The sequence below is a fragment of the Sus scrofa genome, chromosome 8, assembly GCF_054392235.1.
Source record: "Sus scrofa isolate SSC_HxYL_T2T_F1_AM1 chromosome 8, Sscrofa_HxYL_maternal_Yorkshire_Landrace_v2.0, whole genome shotgun sequence".
Taxonomy (NCBI): Eukaryota; Metazoa; Chordata; class Mammalia; order Artiodactyla; family Suidae; genus Sus; species Sus scrofa.
In genome coordinates this window covers 612,703-631,878 of record NC_139390.1, presented here as the reverse complement: position 1 = coordinate 631,878, position 19,176 = coordinate 612,703, and the positions used below count along the sequence as shown (strand labels likewise).

General features: G+C 62.0%; 1 protein-coding gene across 7 annotated transcripts in view; it reads right to left on the bottom strand.

Annotated features, from left to right (window-relative positions):
* Positions 1 to 3,397: 3,397 nt before the first annotated feature.
* Positions 3,398 to 19,176, bottom strand: part of UVSSA (UV stimulated scaffold protein A) — a 29,323-nt gene continuing 13,544 nt past the window's right edge. For 4 of the 7 annotated variants that reach the window (XM_021100880.2, XM_021100882.2, XM_021100878.2 and 1 more), the window contains 6 exons: positions 15,847 to 15,994; positions 15,386 to 15,511; positions 14,773 to 14,956; positions 14,393 to 14,492; positions 11,990 to 12,164; positions 3,398 to 10,755 (listed from right to left, as the gene is read on the bottom strand). In XM_021100880.2, the coding sequence (XP_020956539.2) occupies positions 10,662 to 10,755; positions 11,990 to 12,164; positions 14,393 to 14,492; positions 14,773 to 14,956; positions 15,386 to 15,511; positions 15,847 to 15,994 (827 nt within the window). In that variant the 3' untranslated portion in view covers positions 3,398 to 10,661. The remainder of the gene's footprint in view (positions 10,756 to 11,989; positions 12,165 to 14,392; positions 14,493 to 14,772; positions 14,957 to 15,385; positions 15,512 to 15,846; positions 15,995 to 19,176) is intronic. The other 3 variants (XR_014812017.1, XR_014812016.1, XR_014812015.1) reach the window with 2 other exon arrangements.

The window sequence follows — 19,176 nt, the reverse complement described above, 5'->3', positions numbered from 1 at the left end:
CCTCTTCCAAGCCCCTCCAGTCTCTCTGGGGCATGCCTACTGTGTGCTGGGCCCTTGTGGCGACAGGCCTGTGCCGGCCGGTCTGAGCCTCCACACCCCCAGTGGCGTCTCCATGTCAAACAGGAAGAAACAGGCCCCGGAGGTCATGGGCTCGCTGGGGGCAGCCCTCACCTGGCCCCCGCCCAGGGGCTTTTTCTGTCTCCTGGCTCCAGTGCAGGCTCCAGCTCACTCCCATGAGAGCACCTGGAGAACTGGGGTGCAGCACCTCTGGCCGCTTACCAGGGGCGCTCAAGCTGGTCCCCCTACCCTGGCTCCCACTAAGGTGGGGCCCCTGCCTGCCCCTTTCTCAGCATGGGGTCCCTGAGCTGGGAGCAGAGGTGAGCGGTAGCCCTGCTGGCACCCCACTCCTGTCCCCCATGGTCCTACTCTGGCGTCGGTGCCACGAAGAGCACCCTGGGAAGGCACTTCTCACGCCCAGGACCAGCCCTGGCCCCAGACAGCAGCACCCCCAGCCGCAGACCAGCCCCAGGGATAGAGGGAGTGGGGCCCGCAGCCTGCAGGCGCCCAGCCCCACTGTGCCCCGGCCTCCGCCCAGAGACCGCCAGGCCCGCGGAGGCAGAACGCTGGTGCCCCCCACCCCACCCCCGGTGCCAGCCCCTGCCGCCTGGCTGTGTGTCAGGACTGGCTTTCGCTGCATGAAAGAGAGAATCTGATGGTTCATCTTCTCCCGCGTGAGGGACACCGGCCCCTTGAAGAACCAGCAGCCCAGGCCGCCTGGGCGGGGCCCGCATCCTCACGGCCCCAGACAGAGGGCGAGGGTCCAGCCATTACATCCATGTTCCAGGCAGCAAACGGGAGGGAAGGGAGAAGAGGAGCCCTCCCCTTCCTTTCAAGGAGTTTTCCAGAAGCCCAGGTAGCACAGCTGCTCACGTCTCACTGGCCAGACTTGACCGCGTTTCCGCGCCAAGGCAGGCTGGGAAATGCAGGGTTTTAGCTGGTGGCCTCTTATTCCTGGTAAAGAGCAGAACGGGTGTGGGGGCAGCTAGCTGACCTGCCGGGCCTGCGGGCACCCCACAGCTCTGCCCATGGCCCCCTGCCCGCCTGCTCAGTGGACATTTAACCAGCCTCCTGTGGCCCCAGGTGGGCACTCCTGACTGGCAGTCTGCCCGCCCACTGCGCTCACGCCCCCTCCCGACCCCAGCTGCACGGCAGGCTCGTGCCACCTGCCTGATCCTGCCCCCACCCTCCCCTCCCCCCCACAGCCCTGCAGCCCCCAGCGTCACCCACCTCTCCCGGCCCCTTTCAGAGCCAGAGTTACCAGGGCTGTCTCTGCTGTCTCACTGGCTGCCCCCCATCCTTCTGCTCTCCCCAGGCTCAGTGGGCCCCTGGCACCCCCAGCCTGTTCCCTGTCCCGCAGAGGCGGGGATGAGCCCCAGGGGCCAAGCCCAGCCCCTCCCCACCTCGGACGTGCTCCCGGCCCCGTAACCTCGCGTCCTTGCTCCAGTCAGCCAGCCTGACCTACTCTCGGGGCGGCACCAGGGTCTCCGTCCTGGGCCAGGGAAATGCCCCTCAGCTCAGGGGGACCCTCCCCAGCCACCGGCGGCTTCCTGGCGGGCGTGGCGTTTCCACGGGGAAAGGCAGAGCTGGACGTACAGCTTGGGCATGGGGCGGGGGCAGCAGGTCCGTGACACTCGAGGGGAGGGCGCAGGGCTGAGGCACCTGGGTCCTGTGGGGAGGGCCTCATCCACTCCAGAGCCCCAGCCCCGATGTTTCCAGGTGGCCATGTCCCCCCGACGCCAATAGCCCTGAGGGGTGCCCCCTCTGGAGAAGCCCCTGCTGGGCACTGACCCTCCTCCCAGGACAGTGTGATGGCAGCTGGGCGCCTGAACCCAGACTAGAGCGCCTTTCCTGCCTTCTGGGCAGCTGGGTGCTGCCTGCGACAGACCGGCCGAGGTGACCTGACCGAAGGCGCTGGAGGCCCCGGGGAGGCCCCTCTCGGGGAACGGCCCCCGCGAGCCCCTCCCGGTCCCTTCTGCAGACCCGCTGGTGGCTGAGGCTCTGGCAGTAGCCCTGGGGACACAGGCCCCGACGCCGGGGAGGAACAAGGCCCGTCGGGTCGGTGGGGCCCCCTCACCAGCCTGGGCCCCACTTCAGGGCGGAAGCACGCTGCCACCCGTGGCTCACGGTCATGGCCGCTAGGAGCTTCCCACTCAGTGCAGGGGACTCCACTCCGCCACCCTGCTGCTCCAACAGCCCTGCCCGGCCCTCTGCCACCCCTGGGCGGGCCCAGCCAGCCTGCCCTGGCCATCCTATCCCCCCGCCCGTGGCCAGAGCCCCCGCCCCCACAGCACCTGCAGCAAGGGCCCCTCTGCTCTCTGCGGGTGGCTCCGGCCCCCTGCCCTCCCCAGCGTGGCACAGGGGAGGCCCCTCGGCCCGAGTCCGCTCCCCCAGCTCTCGGCTCTCCCCACCTGCGCGCCTGGGCCATGTGGCCGGCTCCATCACCATGTCACCGCAGCTCCCTGCCCACCCAGCAGCCAGCTCCCGGCCCCCGTGACCCGCCCCCAGGGCCCCCCCCGCTCTGGGTCTGGAGCAGGAGGAGCTGCTGCTGGGGAGCTCCCCACGCACACTCGGGGCCAGGCCGCCCCTCCCCTCCCTGACTCATGGGCACCCAAGAGGCACGTGACAAGTCTAGGTGGGAAGAGGGTTTCTGAGGAAAGTGGGGCCCACCCCAGCATGCCCTGGGCACCAAGCCTTGACGGGGGCCCTGGGCTCAGAGTGGTGGAGCCTGCCCCCAGGCTTCAGTCCACTGGACCCCGCTGGCCAGCAGGGCCAGGCCGGCCCCCACTGCTCCCGGCAGCCAGAGACGCACGGACCTATGCGTCCGTCCTGCTGGACACTCAGCCAGATCCACTGGACCCTGCTGCCAGGGGCGCCAGTCACAGGTCAGTCCTGGATTTCTCTTTTCTTTTCGTCTTTTAGGACCACACCTGCAGTGTGTGGAAGTTTCAGGCTAGGGGTCGAATCAGAGCTGTAGCTTCCAGCCTCCACCACAGCCACAGCAACGCCAGGTCTGAGCCGCATCTGCCACCCACACGACAGCTCACGGCAATGAGGGATCCCCAACCCCGCCGAGCAAGGCCTGGGGTTGACCCCTCGTCCTCAGGGATCCTAATCGCGCTCCTGCTGAGCCACGAGAGGAACTCCCAGGCCTGAGTTAACTGTTATAAAAGCACTTTCTCTCCCCATCTCACTCCCAGTTATCTAACTGTACCTCAAGATACATAAAAAAAACCCAGAAATGCCAAAGGTCTTTGGCGTAGGCACGTAGTACGGAACCAGGGGACGATACGTAAACAGGCAGACAGACCGCTGAGGTGGAATAAAGCTCAGAAACAACCACTCTCCATGGGACTTTAATAGGTGATAAACGCACTATTTAAAATTTGCAAAAAAATGAATTCATTCGTGAATGGTGCTGGGACTGGGAGGGTATTTAAGGTAAACTGAATTTCCAGGCCACACTTTACATCCATATAAATGATTAGATCAGGGATTTAAATGTGAAATTGAAACCCATAAAAGTTCGAGAGGAGAAGACGGAGCCTTTTTTTTAAATATAACCTCTTTTTTTTTTTGGCTATGCCCCCAAGTGAAAGTTCCCAGGCCAGGGAGCGAACTCATGCCACAGCAGTGACCCGAGCTGCTGCAGTGACGCCATATCCTTAGCCTGCTGCACCACAGGGGAACTCCCTAATTTAACCTTTGAGTGGGGCATATAAAACTCAGAAGCCATGGAAGACTGCTTAAAATCAACCGCACAAAAAATCCGCATGGCAGGGAGTTCCCTGGCGGTTTGGTGGTTAGGACTCATCACCTTCACCACCAGAGACCAGGGTCCACCCCTGCTGGGAACTGAGATCCCACATCAAGCCACCGCGAACCATGCCCCCCCCAACAAAGAAAATTACATGGCAAAAGCAAGAAAATACAAAACAAGGAAATATTTGCAACTGCTCATGGAGAGCTAGTTTTTTGGTGTTTTTTTTTTTTTTTTTTTTTTTTTTTAAGGCTGCACCTCCCAGGCTAGGAGGTGAAACGGAGCTGCAGCCACCAGCCTACACCACAGCCACAGCATCCGAGATCCGAGCTACATCTGCTACCTATGCTGCAGCTGGTGGCAACGCTGGATCCTTCACCCACTGAGTGGAGCCAGGGTTCAAACCTGCATCCTCATGGATACTAGTCAGGTTCTCAGCCCACTGAGCTCCAAGAGGAACTCCGAGTGGGCTAGGTCTCTAATTGAATGAAGAGCTCCTACAGTTTAATAAGAAACCAATAAGCCAACAGAAAAGTAAGCAAAGGATATGGACTACGACTCACAGAAAAGGGTAACAGTGCATGTGCTTTCACGTGTTAAAAGTGCTCACTCTCCGATGAAAACTGTGACACGCTACCTTCTTGTGGGGCAAAGATCGCAACACTCATGAAAGGAGGGCCAAGGCAGAGCTGGCGGCTGTCTGGCAGAACGCTGCAGGTGTGCCCAACCCACACACACACGCACACAGCTTGTCAGCAAAACCACGGGACTCCCCGGGTCAAAGCACGTCAGGAAGTCTCTGCTCAGCTCTTACTCAGCAGCCGAGCTGCTGGACAGGCACTTCACCGGCAGCAAGAAAGAACAGAGACGTTACAGAATCCGTCCCAGAAATGCACGAAGCAAACAGCAGCCACCACAAACCTGGGGAGCACACACGCACACGCACACGCACAGGAACGGCGGGCCCCTGCACAGGGAAAAGCCAGCCGAGAGAAGCTGTTCAGGAAAATGAGCCCAGGTGCTCAAATGACCAGACAAAGAGTTGAAATCGGCTCCCGTAAGTGTGTTCAAAGCCGTGTCTGAAAAATTAAAGCATGAGATGATGTTTTACCAAATAGAGACGACCTAAAAAGAGAGAGAGAGAAGGAAGGAAAAAAACACAGGAACTGTGGACTGAAAAAGTGTGGTAACTAAAATGAAAAGTTCACTAGAGCAACTCCACAGCAGGTTTTCACGGCCACAGAGGATCTGTGACCTTGGATACAATGCAGGGCAACAGGTGCGGTCTGAGACGCAGGTGAAAGAATGAAGAGACGGGACCGGGGCTCCGGGGGCCTGAGACGGGACCGGGGCTCCGGGGGCCAGAGAGGTCCGCGCAAGCGCACTCTGGGCACCACCTGCTCCCTCCCCGCTTGGGAGACACAGGGGCTCGGCCTCATCGAGAGCGCCTCTGACGCCCCCGGGGCGTTTGCGTGCACGGTAATCCTCGCGGCACCCCCTGAAAAAATTACCCACCAAAGAGTGAAGACGACAGAAGGGAACTACAGCCTTCCACGGGAATGACACAGCCATTTACCACCGGAGAACAAAGTAACAGAGGAAGACAGATTTAAAGAGACACGTAGAAAAACCGAAAAATGGCAGATGTTGCAAGAAATGGACAACCTTCTAGACTCTTCGAGCCTGCCAAGACTGAATCAAGAAGAACTAGGCCAACTGAACAGACCGAGCGTTAGAAATGAAATGAAATACGTCATCAAAACACCCCCTACAAGGAAGAGCCCAGGACCAGACGGCTCCACAGGCGAATTCTACCAAACATACGAAGAGGGTCTGGCGCCCAGCCTCCTGCAACGTTTCCAAAAGGTTGAAGAAGAAGGAACTCTCCCAAAGCCATGCTATGATGCCACCATCACCCTCATTCCAAAACCAGACAAAGATACCACCGGAAAAAAAAAAAAAAAAAAAAAAAAAAGGGCAGATAGAAATCTTATCTTACCAGTAACTCCATCAAAGGCAAAGAGATGAAACCCTGACGGAAGAGCCGGAAAAACAGCAGCAGCGAGGTGCCGTGTCCACGGGAAGCCCTTGAGAGGCGCAGGTGCAACCAGAGCGGAAGGGCACACGGCCCACACGACCCAAAGGCACGGCGACGTCGTGGGAAAGCGCCGGGAGGGCAAAAGCCGCCCAGAGACAGAGGCGGCCTCGGGACCAGCGGTCCGTCGTCAGAGGAAACGACGGCTGCGACCACATCTGCAGTGAGCCACCGAGCCCCCCGGCGTGGAGCGAAGCTGACAGAAAAGACGGGAGGAAGAGACGACTTCACGACAACAGCCTCGGATTTCAACACCCTCGTCTCAACAAGGGGTCAACCGCTGGGGTAAAGACCCGGGAAGGAGGAGGCACACACCCCACCAGCCACCCGCCGCAAGGGACGGCGAGAGCGCCAGCCACCGCAGCACCCGCATCTCCTCGGGCTCGGAAAGCACTCTCTCCAGGAGCAACCACAGTCTCAGGTTTTAAAGGACTGAGGTCATACAAAATGTGTTCTTCGGCTACATGGCATGAAGTCAGAAGTCAAACAACAGGAGGAAATTTGGGAAATTCACACGTATGTGGACATCAGAAAACAAACTCCCAAATAGACAAGGTCAGTACAATGAGAAATCACGAGAGAAATCAGGACGTGCTTGGGGATCAATGCAGATGGAAATACAACATGCCGGAATATACGGCCTGAAGCTAAAGCAGAGCTGAGATGAAAACTTATACCAGTAAACACTGACGTTAAAAAAAGAGAGCTCAAATCAATAGATTAACTTCCACAAGAAACTAGAGGAGTTCCCTGGTGGCTCACTGGGTAAGGGCCTGGTGGTGTCACTGTTGTGGCACAGGTTCTATCCCTGGACCTGGAACGTTTGCATGGCATGGGCATGGCCAAAAAAAAAAAAAAAAAAAAAAAAAAAAAAAGAAAGAAAGAAACTAGAAAAAGATGGAGTTCCCGTCGTGGCGCAGTGGTTAACGAATCCGACTAGGAACCATGAGGTTGCGGGTTCGGTCCCTGCCCTTGCTCAGTGGGTTAACGATCCGGCGTTGCCGTGAGCTGTGGTGTAGGTTGCAGACGCGGCTCGGATCCTGCGTTGCTGTGGCTCTGGCGTAGGCCGGTGGCTACAGCTCCGATTCAACCCCTAGCCTGGGAACCTCCATATGCCGCGGGAGCGGCCCAAGAAATAGAAACAACAACAACAACAACAACAACAAAAAAAAGACAAAAGAAACTAGAAAAAGAGTAAGAAATACTAAACCAAAGTAATCCAAAGGAAATAATAAAGATTAGAGTGGAAAGTAATAAAGAATGGAAAACAAGGCAGAAAAGCAACTTTGAATAGATCAACAAAATTGATAAACCGTTTTCTAGACTAACCAAGAAAATTTAAAAAGACTCGAATTTCTAAAATCAGGAATGATGGCGGAGACATTACTACCAACCTGACGGAAGTGAAAGGGATTATAAAGGAATCCTCTGAATAACGGTGTGTCAATAAGCTACCTCAGATAACCTAGAAGAAACAGGTAAGTTCCTGGAAATAGAGAAACTACTGAAACTGACCGTGTGAGATGTATCCCATGAAGGCAACATACGGAAAACACTGAGTGTAATATACTCACCAACAGAAGGAAGGAGCAAACCCGCGATCACTGCCAGAGACGCAGAAAAGCCAACTGACGAGATCCACATGCCTCACGGGACAAAACCACTCAGCAAGCCGGGAACATCGGGGAACTTCCTCGCCCCGAAATAAGGCATCCTCGAAAACCCCACCCCTCTCGGCACCCTCGTGGGTAACAGACTGACTGACACCTGTCCTCTGGGAGCAGGGGCGCGACAAGGGGGTCGGCTCTCTCCACTCCTGTCTGACGCTGCACCGAGGCTCCGGTCAGAGCAACCAGGTGGGACAGAAATAAAAGGAACCCAGACTGCAAAGGAAGCAATGAAACTTGCTCTCGCAGATGGCACGATGGCGGGCACAGAAAATCCTAAGGAACCCCCCCGCAAACACACACCCCTTCAACTATCAGAACCAGTAAGTGAATGCAGCAAGGTTTCAGGACACGAGGCCGACATAAAAAGATGAGCTGTGTTTCTCTGCGCCAGCAAGTGAACGAAGCACAAACGAAATTCACGGCGTCACACGGAATTCAGGACTTCAGATCAACTGGACAAAAGAAACCAAGGCTTGTACAAGACAACTAAAAGCACCGTGGAAATAAAGACGCCCTCAGCACACGGGAAAGGTACTTCAAGTTCATGAATTACAAGTTTAACATTGGACGAGGTCACAGTTGATCCGTGAGCATCTCGGGGTGACAGGCACCGACGTGGAACTTTGCGGTCAGCCCCCGAGTCCGGGACCTGCCTCCAAGCACGCGACGCCGAGGGTCACGCCACGCTGGAGTGTCTTCTGCTGCAGGCCATCCTCGTGTATCTCAGACCCACGGCCTTCAGGACCAGCTCTGCTTCCCAAAGGCACCTCCAGGGTCAATGTGACCCGGACCAAAACGTCCCCGAAATTTACTTGGACATGCAAGGAACCCAGAACGGCCAAAACAACCTCTTTTTTTTGGCCCTGCCCTCGGCACGCAGACGTTCCTGGGCCAGGGATCGAACCAGCGCCACTGCAGTGACCCAGACCACAGCAGTGACAACGCTGGATCCTTAATCCACTAGGCCATCCGGGAACTCCCCAAAACAATCTTTAAAAAGAACAAAGTTGGAGGATTTCAAAACTTAACACAAAGGTGGAGTTCCCATCGTGGTGCAGTGGAAACAAATCCGACTAGGAACCATGAGGTTGCAGGTTTGATCCCTGGCCTCGCTTGGTGGGTTAAGGATCCGGCGTTGCTGTGAGCTGTGGTGTAGGTCACAGACACAGCCCGGATCTGGCATTGCTGAGGCTGCGGCTGTGGTGTAGGCCCCTAGTCTGGGAACCTCCATATGCCTGGGTGCAGCCTTAAAAAAGACAAAAGACAAAAACAAAAACGAAAAAACCTAACACAGAGGCAATGAACACAGTGGCCATGGCACAAAGATATACAGAACTGAGAGCCCAGAAATAAATTCACACATTTACTGTCCGCTGATGATCAACACAAGTGCCGAGACAATTTAAGAGCAATGACCTTCCTGAGAAACGATGCTGAGACATCCACGTGCAGAAGAACCACAGACAGAATGGAGCTCAAAAGGGACCAGACACGGGAACTGAGGAGCCAGAACCCAAACCCTTAGAAGGAAGCCTAAGGGCGCGTCCCTGACCTCGGATCAGGCCGTGGCTGCCTAGATGCGACACCAAAAGCACAAGGGACAAAGGAAAACGGATATACCAGATGTCATCAAGATTCCTAATTTCTGTGTTTCAAAGGACACTATCAGGACAGTGAAGACACAGAATGGGAGAGAGTCTCTGCAAATCGCAAGAGGGTCCAGCACCCAGACCATGTAAAGAACTGGGGCAGCTCCAAACAATTCAACTAAAACTGGGCAGAGGCTCTGGAGGTTTCTCTGAAGCAGACATCCGAATGGCCAGTGAGCACCTGAAAAGATGTTCAAAGCCATTACTCATCAGAACAACGCCAATCAAAACCACGATGCCACCCCCCCACTAAGAAAGCCCAACAGCGGCGGGTGCTGAGTGCCCAGCGCCACGCGCCGACCGGCAGGAGCTGGGGAGACGAGGGCAGCACGGGGAACGGTGCAGCTGCTTCGTCGCCAGAGTTAAACACGGCGTCTCAGCAATATCGGCCACGGCAGCTCCGAGGTGCAACGGCCCGACTGTCCCCAGCGAGGGCACAAACGCCCCCACGGTGGAGCATCATCCGGCCGCCACGACAAGGACTGAGGCAGCGACACGCCTTCGCCGGGCGAAGGCCAGCAACGCAGTGCCACGTTTACGGACCCTCCCAGGTGGGGTCCGGCCAAGGCAAGTCCAGCCACAGAGAGCGGACGCGAGGGCGCCAGGGCTGGGGGACAGGGGTCTTCGGGTGACGAGAAGTCCGGAACTGGACGGTGGTGGGGGTTGTGTGGCCCCAAATGGATTTACTGCCGCTGAACCGTGTGCTTTACAGGGCGAAGGCCATGTCACGCGGGGTACGTCGCAATGAGGCTGTTGCTTTTCTTTCTCTCGTTGAGGCTGCACCCGCAGCACAGGGAAGCTCCCAGACCGGGCAGGGGTTGAATGGGAGCTGCAGCAGCCGGCCTGCGGCACAGCCACAGCCACGCGGGAACCGAGCCACGTCTGCGACCGATGCCTCAGCCTGTAGCAACGGCGGATCCTTAACCCACTGTGTGAGGCCTGTGTCCTCGTGAACACCAGTCGGCTTCTCCACCTGCTAAGCCACAGCGGGGACTCCCAGCAAGGTTGCTTCTAAGCCCACAGAGGGCAGTCGTTTTCTGCTCCCTGCCCAGCAACCGCTTCAGGAGGCCTCGGAGCTGCACATGCCAGGTGGGACGGCGCCCTCCTCTTCGCGCCACATCAACGTGTGGCTGTTCCTCGAGGTGCTCTGAGGGGTCCCCCGGGACAGAAGGCTGGGGAGCAGGGCTGGGGGCTGCGCCCAGCGACTCCAAAGCACGGCGCGAGGGCTTAGATCAGGCAGCAGCCCGTGCAGCAGGGACAACCCACAGCCCGCAGCCACGAGCATCAGAAGGGGCACGGCTTCCTCAGGCTAAGCCCACGCTGCGGCGGTGGCCGCTGTGACCCCCCGGGGCCCGGGTCTGCTTTCCTGCCCTGGCGCGTCGGCAGAGGAAGAGCTGCCGCCCAGTGTCCGGACACGCGCGGCCTGGCCCCTAGTGCAGCGCGTAGTTAAACTGGTTTGAGAACTTCTCGTGCTTCTTCTGGTCCATCTGGTTCATGGCTGTGACCACTCTCTGCACAGCTGCCCTGCAGGGAGACACAGCGAGCTGTGGTCAAGGAGACTCTGAAAGGGCTCTGGGCTCCTGACGGCAGCCCGGCCGGGACTGGGCACGGGTCCTGGGGGCGGCCGCACTCAGACCCCTCGCAGGCTCCCTAAGGACGGGCGACACAGCTCGGAAATAGCCAGCGCTTCCCGCCCAGAGCCAGAGACCATGGTGGGTGGCTATGCCACCGAAAGTGACTTTGGCCGTGACCTGGCATCTCCCATCACTCCCTGAGCCCTGAGGGTAGCTCCCAAGATCCCTCAGTCTTGCCAGCACCAGGCCGGACCCCAGGACGAGGGCACAGCACGTAGGCAGATGTGGGAGGACATGTCCGATTCAGCCAGCCCAGCCTGTGCCCACCCAGTGCCTGGGAGGAAGCAGGGAGGCCAGGCCGAGGGCAGTGCCCCAGGGCTCCCAGTGGCCTCCCGCAAGAGAGCCCCAGGCCACATGGCCGCCAGGAGCCCCCCTCAGCCCCGAGGATGCCCTCCACCCCGGCTGAGGCTCGGGAAACCAGCCTCGTGCCTGAGCCTGGGGGCCGAGCCCTCCCCCGAACACCGGTGTAGGCACGCCGTGCTGGCAGTGAGGAGGTGCCGCAAAGCTGCCCTCCAGTCCCACCCGACTCAGGCCGCGTCCCTGGCAGCACCTCCTCTGCCCGGTGCGCTGGGCCGAGAGCCTTCGGGGCATCTTCGGGAGAGGCTGGCCCACGCGGGCAGCCCTGCCAGGTCTGGGAGAGCCGGGCCGGGAAGGTGGCACCCGTGTCTCTGGCCCCCACGGTGCTGGGATGGGCTGCGGGGTGCTGGGCTGGGGGCTTCTCCACTCTGAGCCTCGGTCCCCACCAGCCAGGCAGGTGCAGCTGGGCCAGGAGACACCCAACTGCCGCCCCAGAGCCGGTGCTTGGAGCGGCACGAGGCGCCGCCTTCCTGGAGCTGAGACCCTGGGGGACGTGCTCTCCTGAAGTCACCACGTGGGTGCCTCGGGCACTAAGCAGCCCTTCCCAGTCAAGCGGGGGAGGGAGAGACGTGGGGCAAGCTTGCTGGGCCACGGTGCTCAGGCTGCCAGCAAGGCCCCACCGGTGGCAGGGTGACCGGCTCTGGGCTCCGCTCTTCCCACCCGCGGGGCTGGTGGTCACAGGAAACATATGGCGCGGGGCGGGGGCCAGGCGCTGGCCTCCAGCACCGCAGGCCCCGGGACTGGGGTGGGCCCCGGGGGGCTCTTACTTGGCAAAGACTTTCTTGGCGATGCGTGCCCGCGCCGTGTCGGCCTGCCGCTTGAGGTCCGTGAGGCCCGAGTGCTTCCTCCTGCCGCCCTTGCCTCTCCCGCCGCACCTGGACGAGCCGAGGTCCACCCCGGTGGCCGCCTCCACGTCCCTCATGAACTCGGGGTCCTGCCAGGCTGCAAACAGACCCCGAGGTTTCAGAGAACACTTGGCACTGAGCTCACCTGGGCCTGACCCCTCCCTGCCACCGGGCAGGCAAGGCCCCGGCACCCTGCAGCCGGGGTGGGTGTGTCCCCCGACCCCTCAGGCGGTGGCCGGGGGACAGTGCCATGTGCAGGCTGCTTGCCAGCCTCTGGGCTGGACTGTGACCATCTGTTGGCCGAGGGCCGAGGGGACAAGGCCAGCCAGACTTCTCTTGGTCCTAAGGGACCCTGACCCCAGACCCTGGCGACGAGGGTGTCGGTTCATCCAAACGGCCCTGCTCTTCCCGCCATGGCCCCTCTCAGAGCTGCCACAGGGGGCGCTCCAAGGGGAAACAAAGCCCCCAGCACCACCACCGGGGTCCGGCTGCCCCAGGCTGCACCAGAGCCAAGTCAGGGTGCTTGTCGGCCAGGACTGAAAGTCGTGGCTAGGTGGGGGGCGTCCCAACCTGGGGGCACAGGTGTCGGGGTCAGAAGGCAGGATTCCAAGCCCTCTGCCCCGGCCCTGACAGCTCCTTCCTGGGCTGGGCACGTGGCGGCCTGAGCGTCGGCGTCCATCCCGCCCAGCCTGGCTCAGGAAGGCCACCCAGGCCGCGAATGTGACACTCTGGCACCCACCATGCGAACAGGAGCCCCAAGGGCCGGGGCAGAGGGTGGGCGGGGAGCGGGCGCGTCCCCAGGGGAGGAAGCCGAGCGCAGACAGGCTGCGGCGAGCCCCCCCCCCGCCCCCCGCCCGGTGCACCTGCGACGCCAAGGACCAGGGGCGGTGGCGGCCCCCACAGAAGCGATTAATCCAAGATGAAGGAAAACCGTCCAAACAGTTTATCTCCGCGTGATGAGAAGGCGCCACAGTTTAGGCCCCTGTGAACGGAGCGATTGTGTAAACACAAGGGGAAAACGCCGGCGCCCGGCGCAGATGGAACGGCCGCCTCAGGGAAACGCAGGAGCAATTTAAAAGCCTGGGAGGAAAATCAATAGCAGCCGCCGCGTGGCCGGGCTGCGCGCCCACGGCCGGCAGCCCCGCGTATTGTCCCCGAGCTGAGCGCCGGGGAAAGAAAATTGCCCACCGGGCGAGGGAGGCGGCATCGATCGCGTCGTTAGTAGAGAGACGCTATTTCACATCTGAGTGGCCAGCGGCCGCCGCGCCCGCCGGTACCTGTTGTTAACAAGTCACCAGGGCTGCGGGACCGGCCGCCCCTCAGGGCTGACAGCAGACTCGCACCTCATCTGCTCCTGAAGGGGAAGCACCAGGCAAGGCTCGCCCCGCCGATCCGCGGGGTCAGGGCCCCTCCCCGCCGCCCCCCAGGCCCGCGGGCCCGGGCACCCAGCCCGGGCTGAGGCCGATCCTAACGTGTGTGTCTCTCGTGACAAAAGGAGAAGCCCCGCCAAGAGGCCACACGGGCGGCGGGAGCCCCACGCGCGCGCCTGCCCCGCCCCACGGACACGGCCGCCTTCTGCCTCGGGGGTCTGGCCCCGAGGGCCTGGCCCTTCTCCAAGAAAGGGGCCCAGGGCGGCCGGGCCTCCAGACCCCAGCCCAGGTTCCACAGACCGCAGAGGTGTCCCAGGTCACGGCGGTCTCGCTGGGTGCCCAGTACCCTGACCGTGCCCTCACGCTGCCCACCACGGATGCCGCCTCTGCGCGTCACCACCCGGCCTGGCTGTTCAGGGGCCTCTGGGGGCCACCAGCCTGCCGCCTGCGCTACCACACAGCAGGGCCATGTGAGCCAGGATGGAACGCGGCCCGAGAACTGCGTCTAGGGGCTCAAGTCCTCATCTGTTGGCACAAAACTGGCCTTTGGGCCGGACAACAAGGGCCCAAGCAGGGAGGACCAGGGTGCTCAGAGGCGGCTGGGCTGCGGGCAGCACCTCGCCTGCGCCCCCGGCGCACAGCTCGCAAGGCCCTCACCGCCCGCAGCCCTCCTGCTGCTGCACACGGCACCCGCGAGAGCCGGCACCCAGCGCAGGAGCCGCTCCCCCTGCCTCGGCCTCCTCCTCCATCTAGAAGCAGCCAAAGAACCCAGACAAGGGGCAGCAGGCTGGTTTCTCGCTGCCATGGGTTCACGTCTCCCGTCGGTAAGCTGAGGGTCTTACCAGCCCCGGGGCAGCGAGCCCTGGACACACCCCAGGGAAATGACCAAGCAGGAGGCACAGGTGACGCCCGCAGACGCCTCGGGCCGCCCACCCCACCCTGTCCCCAGACCTACCCGGCCTCTGCAGCTGCTGCCTCTGCTCCCGGGCCTGGTCCTCGGGGTGGAGGGGCCGCCCCGCATCGTCTCTCGGGATGATCTTCCCGTGGAAAGGGCACTGCGGCACCGGACAGGCAGTCCTAACGGGGCTGGGGGGAGCCTGGCTCGGCTCTCTCAGGGGGGTTGCCCATGCGGCCCGCCCTCCGGTCACACACCCTCAGAGGAGGGGCCCTCCGAGATGGACGGAGCCCCGCCGGGCGCCCAAGTCCGCCTCTGCAGCTGCCGGGCCAGCCCGGGGCAGGGACAGCACAGAGCACCCCGATCCTGCGGCTGTCGGGCTCCCAGACCCCCGCCCTGGGAGGGTCCCAGCAGCCACCCCTCCCGGGCCCCCACCCCACCTTCAGGCGGTCCTGGCGCTCGCAGAGCCGGCCGTCGGGCCGGGGAGCGCGGCACCGGTGCTGCACAGGCTCGAAGCGCCCCGCGAAGGTGATGCGGCGGCTCCGGAGCAACTCTGAGACGGCAGTGCTGTCCCCCTCCGGGTCCACCTCACAAGGCTTCCAGAAACGGTGCTCGGAGTCCGACCTGCAGGCGGACCGCACTCTTAGCGCTGTCGGGTGCTGGGTGGTGGAGGGTGGTGGGCCCGCGGGACGGGCAGTCCCAGAGCAAGCTGGGGGCACCGCAGGCACACGACCCCCCGCCCCCAAAGCCCCGGCCTGGCCTAGACCCGGGGCCGGCACACGATGGGAGTGGCTCCCCAGGAGCTCCCCATAGAGCCCGGCCCCTGCGGAGGCTGCAGTCAGGACCAGACGGCCTGGAGCAGCCGCTGGGCCAGAAAGGGGTGGGACTGGCGGACGACCCTGCCTGCTCTCCCGACACCTGACACCTGACCGTCAGGGAGAACGATCTGGACAACCCCCGGGAGCAGCTGGGAGAGACGGTCCGCAGGCCTCCTGGCGGAGTGACCCGCTGGGGCGGGCTGCGGGTGCCGGGCCCTGGCGGGGCTGCACTCGCCTGAGGATCGACCCAGCTGCTGCCGCCTCCTGGCCCCAGCAGCACAAGTCTGCCCCAAAGGGCACGACGGGTGCCCGGGCCCGCTCTGCCGCCAGCTTCTCCGCCTCCTCTGGCCCCGGTGGCACCCTGGAGACAAGACAACAGAACTCAGTGACGTGGCCCTGAGCGGCCACAGCCCTGGAGTCATGGTCAGCACACCTGAGCGTGACCTCTGCCCCCTCTGGCTTGGGCCCAGGGCAGCTGTTCCGAGAAGACGGGCCCGGGACCACGTGGGTTGGGCCTCGGAGCCGCAGCCCCCATGCCGGCGCTTCAGACCCCAGAGCCTCAGCCCCTCCTGCGGCCTGGCCCACACACCAGGGCTGCAGAGCCCCGGGCCCAGCAGCCTGGCCAGGAGAGCACGCGGGGCTGCCTCGTGGGCAAAGGCGGGCCTGCCTCGGCAGAGGGGGGAGTCCGGGCATCACCTGGGGCTCGGGGGCGAGGCCGGGGGCGGGTGGCGCTGGGGCCGATGCGGCTGGGCTGCCGCAGAGGTGGGGTCGTGGGCCTCCTCGGTGCTCCTGGTCCTCCTCCTCCTCGCCTGCGAGCCCCGCGTGGCCGGCCCTTCCTCCAGTCCTGCAACAGAGACGCGGCCCAGCCTCGTCACCATCCCCACGACCCAGACGACCTCCAGCGGCACCGTGCCCTCTTCCGTGGTGATGCCACAGCACATGTTAGAGGGACGGGTCCTCCAACAGCACCTGCCCTGCCAGCAGTCAGGTGGGCTCCTCACCGCCCAGGCCCCCAGCGAAGCGACCTCTGAGGGCCAGCGTCCGTGCCCAGGTCCCAGCGCAGGGTGAGGGCAGCTTCTCCGACACGGCCGGACCCCACTCACCCTGCTCCCCCCGCCCCACCGGCCCACCTGGGCCGATTCCCGGGCCATCCCGACCCCGGCCAGCCCCTCCCAGCTGGACTAGGACCTGGGGGGCACTCCACGCTAAGCGCGGCGCGTCCCGCCCTGAACTTGGGCAGGAGCCCAGGGCCTGCAAGAAACACTTCCTCCTCCAGATGGGGCGCTGCTGCCAGGAATGGAGCCTGGGGAGCAAAGACACCGAGTGTCCGGAGAACGAGGGACAAGGAGCTGGAGTCGCGCACCACTGGGGACCCACAAAGGGGAGCAGGCGTGGGCGGAAGACGGCGGGGGGTGGGGAGACGCCACCTCCCAGCGGGGCTGGAGGGGGCAGCGCGCTCGCTCTGCGTTCACAGGCACGAAGGGCCAACACATGGGCGGTCAGCCCCTCATTCCTGGGTCCCAGAAGGAGACGCGCCAACTGGGAGGAAGAAGCAAGCCCCGCCCTCCCGGAGTCGGAGAAAGACCAAGAGGCTGGCAGAGGAGGAGGAGGGAGACAGGAGGAGACCAGGCCAGCGGCTCACAGGGAAACGGCAGGGCGTCCGAGGCGGAGAGAAGCGGGTGAAAAGCCTTCCTCCCAAGGCCGTACGCGCCCCTCGGGCGGCAGGTCCTGGAAAGGAAGTCCGATTTTCACACCCAGCCTAGCAAGGTTTCGACGTGACCTGACCTTTACGCTCAGGGAGCACAAGACACGCGGGGTGAAGGCCAGCACATCACGCCCGCCCCCCCAACCATCGGAATTATCGGGGTGACCCAGCATGATGGCTGGAAGCCAGGGGAACAGGTGAGTGTGTCCTGCCCCCGCCCAGGCGCACAGCAGGGGGTAGTGGGCCCAACCCTCCAGAGGGCAGCACGACCACCGGAAGCATAGGGATCTTTCCCGTTTTGCTCACACACTGAACACCAGCAGCAGGGCGTCCTGTTGTGTTCAGCCAGTAAAGAACCAACGTCGCCTCTGTCAGAACGCGGGTTCAAACCCTGGCCTGGCTCCATGAGTTAAGGATCCAGGTTGCCATGAGCTGTGGTGTGGCTCACAGACGTCCCTGGATCCCGCGTGGCTGTGGCTGCGGCCCAGGCTGGCAGCTGCAGCTCCAATTTGACCCCTAGCCTGGGCACCTCCATGTGCCCCGGTGCAGCCCTAAACAAACAAACAGAAAAGACAAAAGTAAATAAACAAATGAAGAAAGAAACAAAAACAGAAGAGACGTTTATCCGGCAAATAAACCGAGCAAAGGGCAACACGACACCGACTGAGCAGAAGGCGTAGTCAGCTGGCTGCCCCTACCTGCTCAACAGGTTAAAGTCATGCAAGGGTGGCCTCTCCAGTGGGGCCTCACGTCTGAGAAGTCCCTCCCAGGACACAGAAAGAGAACTGGGCAGGAGCGCCAGGCCCTGGGGCCGCCCACGGGGCAGGGGACCTGGCCGGGGTCTGCACGCGGCTCGCAGCCTGCCCTGCGCTTGGCCCCACATCTGCCAGCGGCTGTCTGCACAGCCCGGGAGTAGCTGAAACAGAGGCCACACGCAGCCCATGAGTCCGGAAAGGCCTACCCTGGCCCCTCACGGACACGCCTGCCTGCACCCGCCCCGGGCACTCTGCAAGGCCAGCCGGCCCTGCGTCTCGGGGTCCACCCTGGCCGCTTGGCAGCAGGAGCGCCAAGCTCTAAGGCCTGGGACGTGCGCGTGTTCAGAAGGCAGCTGGGAACCCGGCCCCATCGCCGACACAGAAACTCCCAAACGCCCCCACCCAGGACTCGGACCACGCAGCCTTACCAAGTGGCACCGACCCGGTACGGCCGCGCTCCCCACACGCGGGGGGCGGACTGGGAAGTGGCCACTGTGGCGCTTACGCGGCTGGATACAATCACAGCCAAAGATCAATAAGAGAATGCCTAAGAGTTACAAGAATGAAATATATTTTTCATTGATGTGTTGTTTTAACCATTAACGAGACGGGTGAGCGTGCTGAGGCAGGACGAGTACTCAGGGCACCGAGACACTGCCACCCACACTATTGCAGGAAGCCGATCTCCACGACACACTTTCAAAGTGAACAGCCAAAGCAGGGGCGTCCCACGCCCGGGAAAGCCAGAGCCCAGAGTCGCGGTCGGGTCCCGCCAGCCGCACCTCCCGGCCGCGGCATCTGGCTCAAGCGCAGGACCGGGGCTCAGAGGCGCTCCCGCGGTGGCTTTCCAAAAGCATCATAAAAATGTCCAAACCCCCTTTTTTTGTCTAAAGCGGCCGAGTGGCACCCATTTGCCCGAGCGCTGAAGCAGACAGGGCGGGACAGATCGATCGGAAGAGAGGCTGCGGCTTCGCGCGAACTTAGGCTGCGAGCCTGACAGTATTGATTTTACCTAGTTCAGCTGGCCTTGTAATTAAAATGTAAATCTGAGAAAGAGATTATGTCCTGGCAGAAATGGCAGGATTAAGGGGAAGATAAAAGCCCCTCAGTGAAAATTCAGAGAAAGAAATGAGAAAGGAAACGCGGCCTCTCCTCGGCTGGGGATTTAGGGCCAATCCACTGCAGTCACCGCGTTTAATTGAAAAAACAGTGACGGCATATAAACTAGTATTATGAACTGGCTCGCCTGGCACTTCTCACCCGTGGCCTGAGGCTCCAGGGCTCCGTGGGGCTTCACGTGGGGACACGGGCGTCTCAGGGATGGCCCGGCCTCGGCCAGGCTGGGCAGCAGCGGCTCACCGCGCCAGGGCAGCCGGTCCCACCTGCCTGCACCCAGACCCGCCAGGGAACGAAGGACGGCCCCCGGCCCCTGTGCTGAGGAACGCAGGGAGGTGCAGGCAACGGGGCTGTGGCACAGCCACGGGCAAGGCCACACGGTACCTGCCACCGCAGGACAGACCACAGGGCTCGGGGTGGGGGGGGTCCGGTGACGAGTACTGTCCGACG